This window comes from Panthera uncia, assembly GCF_023721935.1.
Source record: "Panthera uncia isolate 11264 chromosome B3 unlocalized genomic scaffold, Puncia_PCG_1.0 HiC_scaffold_1, whole genome shotgun sequence".
NCBI lineage: Eukaryota > Metazoa > Chordata > Mammalia > Carnivora > Felidae > Panthera > Panthera uncia.
The window spans coordinates 35336058-35352289 of NW_026057582.1; the positions used below are offsets into that span (position 1 = coordinate 35336058).

Here is a 16232-nt window from a genome sequence, read left to right on the forward strand (position 1 = left end):
ATAGAGGAAGTGGCTTACTTCACAGCTCACTGGTTGTCCACACTTGTCATTTGTCTGCCTCATGGCCTCCCCACCCCATTTTGTTCTCTTGGATATGAAGGCTCTGGGCTCCCTGTCCTATCTTATAGACTTGATCTTGGAATCCCTTTAGTTCCCTGGGGAGATGCCTGAATGGCAGGTACTGGAGAGGAAATTAAGGCTGAATGAAAGATAGTCATTTTCCAAAAGCCCACAACATTCAGGCCCTAGCCTTGCACCTCTAGTCTCCCATCTCCCTTGTCTCCCTGACTCTGCCCTCACCCTCTAGTTACGTTGTAAGTTTCCTAAATTTTGCCACGGTCTTTCTCACCTTCAGAACCCTGCACCTGCTCTTTATACCGTTTGTTTGGACTTGCCCCTTTATCCCTTCACAGAATGTTTCTGAGCTTCCTTTGGGAACCACCTTACGCTTCCCTTATCCTGACATCCAGCCCTGCCATGAGACCCCACAATTCCCTATTCTTTCCCAGCGGTGGCACACAGCACACCTTACTATAATTGCTTATTTCACTGGGTGCCTTACGGCCAGAATATAAATTCTATGAGGACAGGGCACCTCTTGTCTTACTCAGAATTGCCTCGCATAGTGTCTGCCCTCTAGTTGGGCCTTGGTACATATTTTAGTCAATCATGAATGAATGAGCAAACATGATAAATGACAGGCAAGTAAGAACACAGTGCTCCTGATGCCCATGTGCCTTGCATAGATGAACACGCACAGCTCCGCTGTCCGTGGGAGCCCTTCGCCACCACCCCCACCATCATGCTGACAGCCTTGATAGGACAGCAGTCTCATCTGGGCGCCTTGGTCGGTCTTGGGATTCAACCTTGTCCACGCACCTGATTGCACTTCAGAGAAGGTAAAACCAAGAGCTCAGCTTTCTAAATATTTGTTGCTGGGAAAGCTCTGGGAGGGATCTTGGGCAGCCTCTGAGAGGAGTACACTTTCCCCAGCACAGCTGCTGGGGCTGGTGGCATCAGTGGCATCTCCTGTTCATCTCTCTCCCCACTGATTCACGTTTGAGTGGGACTCAGCCAACTTCCAACTTTTCACCTCTCCTTCCTGTCCAGGTTTGGTCCTGGTCCAGTCCACAGGGTTGAGCTGCTCTTCTCCCCACCCCACCCCCATCCCCCACCCCGCCCATCCCCTGGCTCCCAGGAGAGCCTCCCCTCTCCGGCTCCCAAGCTTCCACAGCTGCCTCAGCCGCAGGTTTGGAGGAAGCGGGCTTGCTGCGACTGACGTCTCCACCTGCTGGCCGTCCTGACCCTTTCTGCCTGCAGCTCTCCATCCCTGCCGCCACTGTCGCCGTTACAGTGTGGCGGCGGCGGCGACTGCTGCTGCTGCAATATTCTATAACCCAGAGACCCCAGGTGGGAAGCATGGCCCGGCAGATGGCACGGTGTGCTCCTCCTACAAGGACCTACCCCTGCTGGATGCTCCGAATAAGTTTCCCCTGAGAAAAAGTCCAAGGGGGAGGTAGCTAACCCTCTGACTGTGTTGCTGTTCCCCCCTAGGGACCCTTCCATGAAGACTGAGGCAGGCACAACTGCTGAGAGCCTGCTGACATGACATCGGCCACGGAGTTTGAAAACGTGGGCAACCAGCCACCATACAGCCGGATCAATGCCCGCTGGGATGCCCCGGACGATGAGCTGGATAATGACAACAGCTCAGCCAGGCTCTTTGAGAGGTCCCGGATCAAGGCCTTGGCAGGTACCATTTGGGGCCATGGGGGTTAGAGGAGCCGGTCTCATAGTCCCAAGGTTCAGTCCCCTCCCTGCCTGTGGCCAGCCTTCTGCGTGCATTGGCGTGAGCCCTGGCAGGAGGTGATGGAGACATGGCTGTGTGGCTCAGGGAGACTTGGCCCTGTTGGGAGGGAGCAGAGGCTCCCACACATGCCCTAGTTCATCCCAGGTGGGAGGTGGTGCCAGGTGGGCCCTGCCCTCTGCCTCTGTCCTGAGTGACCTGTGGCCAAAGTGAGAACTGAGAGAGAGTCTGGGCAAAGGAGTGTCTGAGGGGCTGGATGGCCAGGCAGAGGGGTGTGCAGCTTCATTATGCACCTCAATCTCCTGCCTGGTTCTGGATAGAGAAATTATCATCCTCCTCTCTGTTGTCCTAAAAGAAAAGTGTGATTTGATAGGACATTGAGAACAGGTAACATCCTCCCCACACTGGCTCAGGAAGCAGGATTTTCTAGACTAAACCTCTTATCCTTAAACTGGAATTAGATTTTTACTTAGATTCATAGTAGATTTCTGTGTGTGTGCGTGTGCGTGTGCGTGTGCGTGTGTGTGTGTGTGTGTGTGTGTGTGAGTGACAGAGAGAGAGAGAAGGGGAGGGAGGGGGAGATCTTAAATCTCCAGCAGAAATAGTTTGTCCTCCCCCTGCTGACTGGGATATGATTCTTGGGATTTTTTTTTTTTTTCTTCTCCCGCCAACCCCTGTGACCACTGCTTCCCTGGAGCCTGGCCCAGGGTAGCTATATTCGGGTACCAAGTCCTTGGCCAATAAAGAAAGTTTGAGTTCTGTGGGATAGCATGTGGGTGGGAGGGCTGGGGGTAGATTCCATCATCTGCTCCACCAGTTATTAACCCAAATCAGACTTCTTTCCCCATCTTCACCTTGTAAGAAGAACCCAGACTCGCCCATAAGCACTTTCTGGAGCGATTCTCCCAGTGTACCATCATCACTTAGTGGCCCTATCTGAATTTTCTAGTAGTATTCTTCTACCTTCTCTCCCTCCACTCTGCTCTCAGATGCCTCCAACTTCAGCTAACCTTGAGTCATGAGCAGGGGAACCATAGTGACCTTTCACCTTAGGAGTAGCTGGGCTTACCTTACACTAAAAGGAATGGGGTGTCTCATTCCCTTGTCATGATGGGGAGTCCACTCACATCTCAGCCATCAGCTTTTGTGTTCTTGTTCTTGTGAGACACTCCCTTTCTTCTTCCTTCACCCCCTCCTCTGCATTCCCTACCCTTAAAAATTCCTTCCTTGGTTTCCCTTGAGGACAGATAATAGCACTAATTCATTCCTTGCTTTGCTTATGTAATCTTAACCTCTTTAAATAAGCAAACTAGGAACCCTTGTCTTGCCAGTCTGGTTTTACCTTTTTTCTATCTGCGTGCCAGCTGGGCCTGACTACATTGACCCTGGTGATAGAGGTGGAGGGAGAGGGGTTCCATTTTCCATATGTCTTGTCAAAGGACAGTATGAGGAGTGGGACTGTCTTTGTGCAGGGATCCTTTGATATGTTTTACAGATACCCTATTTTTTAAGAAACCGAGGAAAATTCCATTTTAATAGTTATTTATTGTACCCCTACTATGTATAAAGCTAACCCCATGACCAGACAGAGAAAACCACGGAGATGAATTCAACACAGTATCTGTCTGTAAGTAGTTTATGATCCACTAGGGAAATGAACAATGTTCATAATGAATTAGCACAAGTACAATTAGAGAAGAACTGTAGGAAAGGCATATAATTAAATAGCAATGAGAGAGCAAAGGAGGAGACTCAGGAATCGGGGACTCATTTGTGGAGAAGGCCCTCAGGAATTGAAGGGTGCATGGGATCTTGACAAGCAGGTGGAGTACAACTTTATCCAGTTGGACTATATGAATGGCAGCCAGGTCTGATGATCAGGTTAGAAAACTGGTGAAAGTAAGTTGATCAGGTTACTGGAGAAGAAAGTTCCACAGCCCTGCCTGTGTCTCACCAAGAGTTTGCATCTCGTCTACCAGAGAATCTGAATTACCCCCAGGGGAGAGGGGGACCACCGAGCATATAGACTTACATGCCTGGACCTTAACAATTTAGAACATCTGGCTAACAAGTAACCATGGAAGTTTAGGATCCATTCAGGGTTTTAAAAAACAAACAGAAACCTAAGTCAGTCTACTGACTTTACTGAGAGTCCACTCTGAGTGAGCTGTGGGATAAGTGAAAGCTGTGGGAGCGTCCAAAGTAGAGAGGTCAGATGGACCCGTTCTAGTGGGTAGACAGAGCAGAGAAAGGGGCTGTCTGTCTCCCTCAGTTTTAACTTCTGGATGTTTTTCTCTTCAGTGTTGTCTTTGGGGCTGCCTTGGCAGCCTTTCCAAAGAGGCTGAGGAAGCAGAAGCACCTCTAGTTCCTATCATTTCTGCATTCTCCACAGCCACTCCCCCACACCTAAGCACATGATGGCAAGGAAGGCATTACTGTCCCCTCTAATGCTACTAGTATGGAGGATGGTTGAATCAATTTCCTGTTTTATAAAATGGGGACAGTAGTTCTTTCCCAAGGGTCTTGTGAAGATCAAGTAAGATAAAGTTTATGAAAGTTTTTTATTAGTAATAAAATACTAGGTGAATGTTAGTATTTACAGGAAATCTTAGTAATATCTTTCTGTCCCTTCTTTTAACTTCAGACATTCATGATCATCAGTCACAGTTCCAGTTATCCTGACCTGTTCCAGGGCCAGTTTCTTCCTTCTTAACCCCACCCTCCTTTGTTTCTGAAGGCCAGGGTTGGAAGAAGGAGCCAGGGACCAGGGGAAACTCCACTAATGCTTGTGTTGCGGCTTTTGGCTCGGTCTCCAGAGACCCATTGCCCACAGGGATGAAGCCCCATGCTGTGTAGATCTTTCTCTTTAAGGCTGCCCAACCAAGATCCCAGCTGTGTCTCTGCCATCAGCTGGGTGACCTGGAAGGACCAAGAAACCAAAGGATGATGAGGCTGGTTAGATGTCCTTCCGGGTGTGGCTTCTCTGGGTCCTTCTCCACATAGTGACCTATGGTTAGAAATCTTGCAGTTGGTTAACAGGACTCCGTTTTTTTCTGCCCCTTAAGTCAACTTCCTCTCAGCTCCAGAGGAAATACTCCCTATTTTGCCTTTCAAATAATTCCCAGCTCTTCCTCCCTGGACTGAAATAAACAAACCATCTGGTTATTCCGTGTGGAAACTGCCACATTGGTATACAAATACCTGACCTCTCTCCAAATGAATCACTGTGGATTTGACACTGTGGGTCAGCCTGACTGAAATGAAGGGGGAGGTGGGCAGGAAAGTGCTGCAGAAGGCTCCTGCAAATAGGGGATGGATTTGACCTCGGCAGTGCCCAGGGAAAGGGTGGGGGCCCAGCAGGAATATTTGCCCAGTAGGTCCCTGGCAGATGTTAGCTCTCAGTGTCAGGCTCTAAAGCTGGCAGCACTCGAGGAGGTTAAGTGATGGGTCACCCTGAGGCTTCTTCCTGAACAGGGGCCGTTCTCTGCTTTGATGACTGCCTTTGGTACCTTCCTACGTTTAGGACCTGCTTTGAAAGATTAGAGGAAGGGAAGCAGTTGAAAAGCTCACCTTCTAATCCCTCCAAGCAGTTCCAGCCTTCAGGTTTCGGTAGAAAGGCTTCCAGTGTCTCCTAGAGCCACCCTCATCTTCACTCACACCCCCTTTCCTGTCCTCCCCCCTTTTCATACTGGGAGCCATTTGGTAAACATTTGTGGCTGTCTGGATGAGGGATGAAGCACTGCAGGCTGCAGGGAATTTACCAGCCAGAATGCCTGCCCTTGGTGCTCTCTCTCCTCATCCCAGAAGGGTCCTCTGCCTGCACGTGTACCCTCTTGCACCTGGCTGTGTACCCCAGTGACTTGGGGCAGGTGTGGCCCAAGTAAGTGGCAGAGGAGGAATGCAACAGAAAGATGCCCCCAAAAGATAAAACCTTGTGTCCTGGCCTCCGCTGCCTTACCCATGCACTCACATTGAAATCTGGGCATCCCAAGTGCCACCTACTGCATGACTTCCAGCTCCTCAGAGCACAGAGGCATCTGGAAGGTCATGGTACAGAGAGCAATGCAGGGCCTCTTGAGATGATCTGTGAGGAGATGGCTCAACGTGTCCTTCATCATCTTCTGTGGCCCATTTAACACAGAGCCATCCTTTGAACACTTTTTGTTGCTTTTTTTTTTATGTTTATTTTGAGAGAGCAAGAGAGTGTGCACACATATGAGCAGGGGAGGGGCAGAGAGAGAGAAAAAGAGGGAGAATCCCAAGCAGGCTTCACACTATCAGCACAGAGCCCTACATGGGGCTCAATCTCATGACCTGAGCCAAAATCAAGAGTCCGACACTCAACCAACTGAGTCACCCAGGCACCCCCAGAGCCATTCTTTTAAAACAAAGTGCACAAAATTGTGTAGTCCACTCTGGCTTTGCCTTTAAGTCAGAATCCAAGTGATGCTTCAAACTAGAAATGCCTTTCCTTTCTGCATTCTGTCTTTGCCTTCTTACTAGATTGGAGATGAGGTCAAGTGGTGAGGTTGGTTGAAGACAATTCAGAGGACACAACAGGGCAGCGGGTGCATCGCAGGCTATGTCCCTGTGCTCTGAAGCACAGAGTTGCTGCCATTTTGAACCTTGAACATCTTCCAGACCCACTTTGCCCAGGCCCCAAGGTTAAGTTCTGTGACTGGCAGATGTTCCATCAGAGCCTTAGGACAGGTGCCTTCAGACCCTGCCGCTCCCTTCCCACCCCCGTTGGCTCCTTGGAAACTTCACAGAGAAGGTAGTATCGGCTGATTCCTGACTTTGGTGGCAAAAGGTCATGCTTGGCCTGTTTCTCCACCGGCACCAGGATGACACTGATTCCAGGTGTCCCAGTTTCCTGAGAAGGGCTTTGTGTCCAGAGGGTGAATGATTTCTTTCAGAGAGCAGGATTTCACCACAGTATGTGGCGGGCAGGGTGGGGAAGGTACAGGAGTGGGGATTCAGCAGCTTCTTGGCAGCCTACTAAGTTGACAAGTTCAGATGTAGCTGTTGGAGACCAAGGCATCAGGTGTTAATGGTCTGAATATCTCTGTTAAGCTACCTGTGAGAACAAAGGTGGCATCATTAATGAGGTTTTTTTTTTAATGTTTTCTTCTCTAATTTCAAAACACGAAATGGAGTTCTATGTAGAAACTATATATTGGGGAGACATACTATTCATGGAAATATGTATAATCAGCAACAATCATTTTAGTGTACTGTCAGAAAAAAAAATAATTGGCTCAGCAGCTTTTTCTCGGAGGTCAGCCATTATGAGTTCCACCCCCACCCGCTTTCCTGAGACAGGCCACTGTTCAGATAAACCTGCTAGTTACCTGTGCAGACAGATCCACAGGAGAGGCAGTGTGCCGTGGTCCAAGGCAGTTTCCCCAGCCCAGGACATAACACTTTCTCCCAGTGTCCTCTCTTCCCTCTTGATAAAAGCTGTTCTTCCTCTTTGAAAACACTTTGCAGAACCAAGGCTGTTCCAATTCTCTGGGTGACTGCTATCTATCATTGTGAAGATGCTTTTCAAATATTAATACACTGAGGTTAATAATAAGACTCTCCCCTCCCCATGCAGTGCAGTCTGAGTGAGCCATGGTAATAGCCTCCTCCATCTTTGGGACATTCCTGTGGGCTGTTGGCTTCATTCCCAAGGGCAGGCTGTGACACCAGGCCTTACTGTGCTCATGGCTCCCAGAGCAGCCGGCATCCATTTTCCCCTTCTCCAACTGGGCGCTCTCTGCATGCTGCTTGACTGAAGAGGTGCCAGGAATGTTGTTTCCAAGCATCTGTAGCAATTGTTCATTTTCCTTTTTTATCGTGTCACTGAGAGAGAATGGCAAGGAAGCTGGTAGCAGTTGAGTCTCTAGGAGCATTTTGCCTCCAAACCCTTTAGCCTTCAAACTCTGGAAACCAGATCAACAGGGGATCTCATTTTATAGTCTAGCGAGAAGGAAGTGGATCAAATACAAACACATGTGTTTCTGTACATATAGACATACATGCATGTTGACAAATTATGATAAATTCCATGAGGATTTGTTGAGAATTAGGAGTTTCTAATATAACCTACAGCCTATAACTCATCCAAGGAGGAGTAGGGCTTGTTGGAGTGAGCACATGGGGGGAAGGGTGGGTGGAGATGGGAGGGGCAGGCAGGAGCCACATCACAGGGACTTACAGGCCATTGGTATCTTCAGGGTCCTGGCAGGAAGCAGTAGGAAACTCAAAAGGGGTGGCTGAAGAGTTTTTTAAGGAGATTATTTGCAAAGGGGTGGCAGGGTTGAAGGGTCAAAGGGTGGGAGCTGTAGCAGGGAGAGCTGTAGGCTCTCAAGACAGGATCTGTGGCCTTCAGTAGAGGACCAGAAGGATGGAGCCACTCCCACACCCATCAAAGTGCTCTGACAGGGAAGTGGCATGGTTACATTTGGGTTTTTAAAAGTCACTCTGACTTCAGTGGGGGCAACAGGTTGTGGGGAGACTATGCAAAAGTCTGGGAGAGAGAAGACGGCAGTGTGAGCCAGCTTGGTGGCCATTGACAGAGAGAAGTGGTCCATCCTCACATTATCATTCTTCTGGCCTCTCCTGTTGCTATCGTGGGCTTTCCCAAGTTAGGTGACCTTGGCCAAGTCGCTTTTCTGCTCCTCACCTGTAAAACAAGAGGCTCAAACCAGATGATGCACACAAGGCCTTTCCACCTCTGGCAGCCTGGGAAGAAGCCTCCTGTTATGGTAGCGCTGACCACATACTTCTACCCTGAACCACGGAGCTTTGGTTCCTGGCTTAGGGAAAGGGAATCAATGATTTTTAGCAAATCAGTAGATTCTCCAGAAATTCTCTCTCCTCAATAAAGTGTAGGTTAAAACTGAGTCCTGGACCATGTCAACTTCTGTGGCCTTGTGTTCTAAGTGAATGTAATCTCTCCCTGCGACCACCACCTGCATGCATGACAATACCTGGTGCTTTTTATCCAGATGATCTAACTGACCCTTAACCACTCTGAAGTAAGCAGGGGATAGGTATCACCATGCCACTTATACAGATGAGGGGAGAGGTACAGCAGAAAGTGCCAGGACAGAATCCCAGGGATTTGAAATCATCCTGCTGCTGGGGTGCCTGGGTGGCTCAGTCGGTTAAGCGTTCACCTCGGGTCATGATCTTACAGTTCGTGAGTTCAAGCCTTACGTTGAACTCTATACTGTTAGCATGGAACCTGCTTCAGATCCTCTGTCTCCCTCTCTGCCTCTCCCTGCTCACACTCTTTCTCTCTCTTAAAAATAAATAAACTTAGAAATAATAATAAAATCATAAAATCATCCCAGTGCCATTGGGGCTACAGCACTTGGGCTTTCTTGAAAGTCCTTCAGACCTGCATTGCCTCCTCCTCTGCATCCCACCCAAGACCTCTCTTCTCATTTTCCTTCCACCACCAGCTTCTTAAGCCTCTTTGATCAAAATCCTGAATTCCTTTTTACTTCTGTCTTACAGCCTCTGAATATTCTCACCTGCTGTGGGCCAGCAGACCCTTGTTCTGTGGTTGTCCAGATCAGCTCTGGTCATTTCACTTCCATGGTTCACATGTCAGCTGGGGCCATGTCACCTCAAGCAGAGACTTCTGCAGCTGCCTCCAGGCTGGTGCCTTGACCTCTCCTCATTGAATCCCATTTACACAGGGAAGTTAGAAGCATTGTCCTCTAGCAGATTTTAGTGAGGTGTTGCTTTACTTAAGAACCTCTAGGCTTTTCTTTACCTGAAGTGTAGAGTTCAGATTCCCTAGACTGTCCTTCAACTTCTTTACTCTGGGGAAGTTCATTGCTTTTCACCCTCACCCCCCAAACTTGCACACCTGTGTGCACACACATACAGATTTGCCAGTTTCCATCTTGAGGGCTTTGAGCAAGACCCCCCCCCTTTCTTCTCTGTCATTCTAAAACCATGATCATCTTCAAACCTCAGATCAAAACTAGCCTTCTTCAAAAACATTTTTTTAAATTTAAACTGGTCTCTGATAACTTGTTTTCTTTTCCTACTATATATAAAGACCCTATTTTATTTAAAAAACAATAAGGTGAGGGGCACCTGGATGGCTCAGTCAGTTAAGCATCCTACTTCTGCTCAGGTCAGGCTCTAATGGTCCGTGAGTTTCAGCCCCACATCAGGCTCTGTGCTGACAGCTCAGAGCCTTGAGCCTGCTTCACATTCTGTGTCTCCCTCTCTCTCTGCCCCTCCTCTGCTCATGCTGTCTCTCTCTCTAAAAAATAAATAAACATTAAAAAATATATCTTCAAATATTTTTGTTACACAAAATATATTTAGTATAGAGAAGATTAGAAAAATAGAGAAAAAAGAGAAAACTGGGGACATTGTTAATGACCCATATAGATATTTTACAAGCCTATAAATATGACTGCGTGTATATATGTATAAATATTAAAATGCTATCTATAATACTGTAATCTTAGAATTTTTGTCACTGAGCACTATATTGTGAATATCGTTTCATGCAAACATATAGATTATCATCTTCATGGCTGTATAGTCTTCCTTTGTATTAACATACCCTAGTCTAGTTAACCAGCATCTTAGTGTTCAACTCTGCCCACTTTTAAAGTCAGTCTTATGCACTTTGTGCTTGCCTTTGCAGACATGTAGTAAGCATCCTAAAGTTCTCGCTTAGAACCAACCCTAGCTAAGTTTTAAATCTTGTATGTAGGGGAATCCTGCTCTAGCTGTTCACAATGCTAGTGTGATGAAAGCTGGTTGGTTGAAAGAAAAAATTCCTCTCCAAGCTAAACTGTAGGGTAGAATTTGTGCCACCAGCATCATTTATGATGTGTCTCTCAGGGTCTGCCCCTGTGCTAGGCTTCATGGGATTAGCATCTGTATCTTCAATGTTGTCACAAGTTCATGGGAGTTAAAGCATCACTCATTCAGGTTCCTTAAGCTCTTGGCTTCCTGACATGAGAAGTAGAGAAATCCCAAGCTGTAAACCTACAAAGGATTAAATGATTGTTTTCAGACCCAGGCCAGTGATCCATGGGCCTCCTATGGTGCCTTTTCTCCCTTTTGTCTTTCTGACCACCAGCTTTACCTATACCTTAGGGCTACATGCTGGTAAAAATGCAGGCTTCTGGAAAAAAAAAAAAAAACACAACACATTTTTAAACATTTCATCAGTCATTTATTCCTCAGGATTTATGAGCTTCATATCTGATTTTTCTTCATGATATTTGCTGTTTCTTATTATCAAAGTAATACATGTTCATTGCAGAAATTTTGGAAACTACAGATAAGCAAAAAGAAAAGGCACCCACAGTCTTACCACTCAGCTATAACAATATCTAGCTTAAGATTTTGTTTTTAAATGGATATAGCTCTACAAGACTGGGGTCATATTATACGTGTTATTTTAAAATCTGTATATTTTCTTAATATGTATTATAATATCCTTTCCTACCATTGAAAGGTCTTCTACAACCTTATTAGTATCTTCACAAATGTACCAAAATTATCATATAATCCCCTGTTTTGAATATTTAGGTTGCTGTTCTCTATTCTTTTTTTTTATTTTTTAAGATTTCTTTTATTTTTGAGAAATCTCTACACCCAATGTGGGGCTCAAACTCACAACCTCGAGATCCAGAGTCACATGCTCTACCGACCAAGCCAGCCAGGCACCCTGCTATTCTCTAGTCTTGATAGCAGATTTTTAACAGACAAAAGAGGGAGGGATATGAAGCACGCAAGGAATTTTATAGGAAACTAGGGCAGAAATAGATAAATGGGCCTAGAATTGGGTAATTGAGGTTCCAAGATAAACTATTTCAACTAAACCATGTGGCTTAAGAACAGCCAATGTGTAATAGGCTTTTATTTTTAAAACACTGGGGAATTTGATAACAAACTTCCCGGATGCCCATGATGTCAGGAAGTGAAACAGGTACCAGAGTAGGTGGGGCCAGTGGCAGGCGTGCTGTCGCCAAGGGAGGAGGGAAGCAGAAGGAAGAGCCAAGAAGAAGCCTAGAGAAGGTAGAACACAAGAAAGAAAGGGAAAGAACCTTGACCCCAGGGGAGAGGTCTGTGCTTTAAAATACCTGTGGGGGATATTCAGAGGGCAAGACCTGGGAGAGTAGCTACATGGTGGTCAGGGGGGCAGAGCGAAACCTGCCCACAGGACCCATGGACCTCCCTCCTGGGCTCTGTTCTCAAGGGATGTAGGAAGTGTTCCTCAACTCATAAACCTTCTCCCTCTCTCCCTTCCATCTTTCTTGTGGCTCAGGTGGTTAACCATGCTTGTGATTTTTGTCTCGTGAAAAGTCCCTGAAGCAGGACACACAGGGAACTGGGCCATCTTGGAGGAGGAGGAAAAAAAAGTTTAATATTTTCTTAAGAAAAAGAAAAATAGATTTCTATATTGAATAAATAACATATACATCCAGGGGATAAAACTCAAAAGATGTATAAAAGGGCAAAAAATGTTTTATTCCCACCTTGGTCCTTCAGATACCTAGTTCTTTTCCCATAATTAGTGTTCTCAATTTCCCATGCATCTTTCCAGGCGTATTTTATGCATATATTAGCAAACGGTCTATTCTTCTTCCCAGCCTTTTTTTCTTTTTTTTACTACACATTGCTGTATGTGTTTTCCTCCACCCAAGATATATTGAAGATTGTTTTGTATTAATACATAAACAGCCTCATTTTTTTTTTTACAACAATTAAGTTTTCTATTGTATGGACATACAATTTTAATTTAACCAGTCTCCTATTGGTGAACATTTTCATTGTTTCCAGTCTTTCACTATTTTTAAAAATGCAATGAATAACCTTATATATAGATTAATTCCCAAATATATGTTTGTCGGGAGGATATATTCCTAGAAGTGGATTTACTGGGTTCAAAAGTATGTGCATATATAATTCTGATCAGTCTTGCCAAATTGCCTCATAACTTCTCTAGCAACATATGAATGTTTTTTCCCCACACCCTTAACCAAACACCGGATTTTATCAGACTTTTTGATCTGTGCCCACCCAACAAGTGAAGCAGTGTCTTGATGGACTTTCGTTGTACTTTTTGACTTTTAGTATGAAAAATTTCAAACATACAAAAAAATAGAGATAAAAGTATAATGAATCCTCATCTAGACTTAACAACTGTTATTTATTTATTTATTTTTTTACCATATTTGCTTGTCTATTTGAGGGGTTGACGTATTTTTAAAGTGAATTGAAGATTGCCATGACATTTTACCCCAATACTTTAGTAGGTACCTCTGAAAAACAAGAACATTTCCCACCTAACTATAATACTACTATTGCCCCTAGCTTTACCCCTAGCTTACAGCTATGTGCTGGCAAAAAATGCAGACTTAATAAAATTAACATCAACTCTAATACAATCTAATAACCCACTTAATATTCAAATTTTCCCAGTTGTCTCAAAAATGTCTTTTATAATTAATCTGTCCAAACTAATTAAGGGCCATTTATTAAATTTCGTGTGTATGTTTATACTTTGAATTTGTACTTCTGTGAATAGCTTGGACAATTTTCTACACATTAAAGACCATTTTACAGTTTTTCTGTTAACTTTTTGTTCACATACATATGTCCACTTTGCTATTAGATTGTTGGTCTTTTTCCTCATTAATTTGTATATGTTCTTTATATCCTAAAGGAATTGGCTCTTTGAAAGATGTGAGTTACAAATATCCTTTGTCATTTGTGTGACTTTGCTTGTGGTATTCTAACCCACACAAATTTTTTTTTTAATTTTAATTCATAGGAGCAGAAATTTTGACTGAAGTTTTTTTTCAATGTAGTTGAACTTTCAATCTTTTATTTGCTGCCTTTTGAATTTTGTGTCCTATTTAGGAGGACTTTTTCTACACCAGCATCATTAGAAAACAAAAACAAAAGCATTCAACCATGATTGGTTTTGGTATTTTTATGATTTAATTTTTACGTTTTCAGTTCTTATCTGAATGAAATTATCCTGGAATGTGAGGTATAAATATAAGTTAATTTTTCCTGGATGGCATCTAATTTTTTCCACACCGCTTACCCAATAATCCTTTTTTTCCCCTTTCTATTTGAAATAACTACCTTTATCAGTTATCAAGTGCCTCTCTGTGCTTGGGACTACTTCTGTTCCATCGATATGTCTTTTCATATGCTAGTAGCACACAGTCTTATCATTGTACCTTTATACTGTGCTTTATTATCTGATACAAAAAATACCTGGGAAGGTCTGTTACTCTTCTTTTTGGGATTTTCCTAGCTATTTGTTTTTCCAATGCATTTTCTCATAGCTTCTCTAGTTTCCCCCCCAATTTAAGTTATATAATTTAAATATATTTAAAATAATATTCAATATGTAAATGAATTTAGAGTAAACTGACATCATTGTCATATTGAGTTTTCCTAGTCAAGACTTGGATGTGCCTTGCCACCTGTTCAAATCTTTTGTGCACCTCAGGAGACTTTTTTAAAAAATTTTTTTAAATGTTTATTTATTTTTGAGACAGAGAGAGACAGAGCATGAACGGGGGAGGGTCAGAGAGAGGGAGACACAGAATCCGAAACAGGCTCCAGGATCTGAGCTGTCAGCACAGAGCCTGATGCGGGGCTCAGACTCACGGACTGCGAGATCATGACCCGAGCCGAAGTCGGTCGCTTAACCGACTGGTCCACGCAGGCGCCCCCCTCAGGAGACTTTTAAAAAGGTGTTCTTGGAGCACCTGGGTGGCTCAGTCGGTTAAGTGTCTGACTTTGGCTCAGGTCACGATCTCACAGTTGGTGAGTTCAAGCCCCGCATCAGGCTCTGTGCTGACAGCAAGAAGCCTGCTTTAGATCCTCTGTCTCCCTCTCTCTCTGCCCCTCCTCTGCTTGTTCGTGTTCTCTTGCTTGCTCGCTCGCAAAAATAAGCATTTTTTAAAATGGGGCACATATTGTGAATCTCTTTAAAAATATATAAAGGTGTTTCTTTATGTAAATTTTCACATTTCATTTTAAGTTGAAACACTTTTTTTATTATTATTATCATCATTGAGGGCCTTACAAACTAGTAATTCAGCAAATGAACCTCCTATACCTTCAGTGGCTTCTTTTGCTTCTAGGATTAAATCTAAACTTCTTGGCCTTTCTTTCAAGGCTTTCCATATTCGGTTTTAAAACCTATTTTCCACACATTTTCTTCTTTTTTTTTTAATGTTTATTTTTGAGAGAGAGAGAGCAGATGAGCATGAGCAGGAGAGAGGCAGGAGGGTGGGGAGCGGGGAGACAGAGGATCTGAAAGCGGGCTCTGTGCTGACAGCAGAGAGCCCAACACAGGGCTTGAACTCAGGAACCGTGAGCTCATGACCTGAGCCAAAGTCGGACACTTAAGCAACTGAACCACCCAGGCACCCCTCACACATTTTCTTCTCACCTGTAGCTACTCAGCAGCCCCTGAACAAACTCCATCCTTCCATGTCTCTCTGGGAATATCTCTCTTCCTCTTCTCTTCCTGACTCCCCTCCTCCTCTACCTGTCCAAAGAGGTTTTCTTTATGAGAAACCCCCTTGCCTACTCCAGTTAGAAATGACTTCTCTCCCCTTTGGCCCATGACCATTTACTGTATGTGCCATTTATCTGGTAACTAATCCAGTGTCACCTTGTGACAGCTTTTGTATGTTCATTTTAAAATGAACTGTCCTTAGGTGCCTGGGTGGCTCAGTCAGTTAAGCGTCCAACTTGGCTCAGGTCATGATCTCACAGTTCGTGAGTTCAAGCTCCACGTTGGGCTTTATGCTGACAGCTTGGAGCCTGGAGCCTGCTTCGGAATCTGTGTCTCCCTCTCTGTTCCTCCCCCACTGGCTCTCTGTCTCTTTCTCTCTCTCTTATAAATAAAGATTAAAAAACTTTTTTAACTAAAAAAATAGTAGTAGTAGTGCCGATAAGAGTGATGGTAACATTTAGGCTAGCTTTCTGTGTGCCAGGTACTATAAACTCACTTATTAGTGGACAAATATTTGAGTCTGAGTTTTGTGGGTCTGTTTGACCTCAAACCAAACTTTGGAAAGGGAATGTAAATGAAAGATCACCCAGTCACAGTATCCAGACACTTGTTCTAGCCAGCTGGTCAGAGAAGGTGAGTTTTCTAGGAGAAGCCCTGACATGTAGGAAGGACTGAAGATGGTCCCATCCTGGGAGGGAAAGGGAGAGGAAGAACAGATAGGAATGGAGGGCCCTACCCTTGAGGGCAGCAAAGGCACAAGGGTTTTCTGAGGCTCTGGTGGCTTTGAGTCAGACCATGCTGGTAGACTTGTTCCCTTTCCTGCACTGGAAGGGTTAGGGGTCTGGAAATGAGGTCTGGCCCCTAGCCAGCCCTTGCTGAGGACTCCTTTCCACAGAGGGTCCA

General features: G+C 44.8%; 1 protein-coding gene across 2 annotated transcripts in view; it reads left to right on the top strand.

Moving 5' to 3' along the window:
• The window catches only part of SPTB (spectrin beta, erythrocytic), a 124079-nt gene that overhangs the window by 57320 nt on the left and 50527 nt on the right, over positions 1-16232 (top strand). The window contains exons 2-3 of one of the 2 annotated variants that reach the window (XM_049611448.1): positions 747-899; positions 1555-1753. In XM_049611448.1, the coding sequence (XP_049467405.1) occupies positions 1606-1753 (148 nt within the window). In that variant the 5' untranslated portion in view covers positions 747-899; positions 1555-1605. Of the gene's footprint in view, positions 1-746; positions 900-1554; positions 1754-16232 lie in introns of those variants that run through there. The other variant, XM_049611450.1, reaches the window with a different exon arrangement.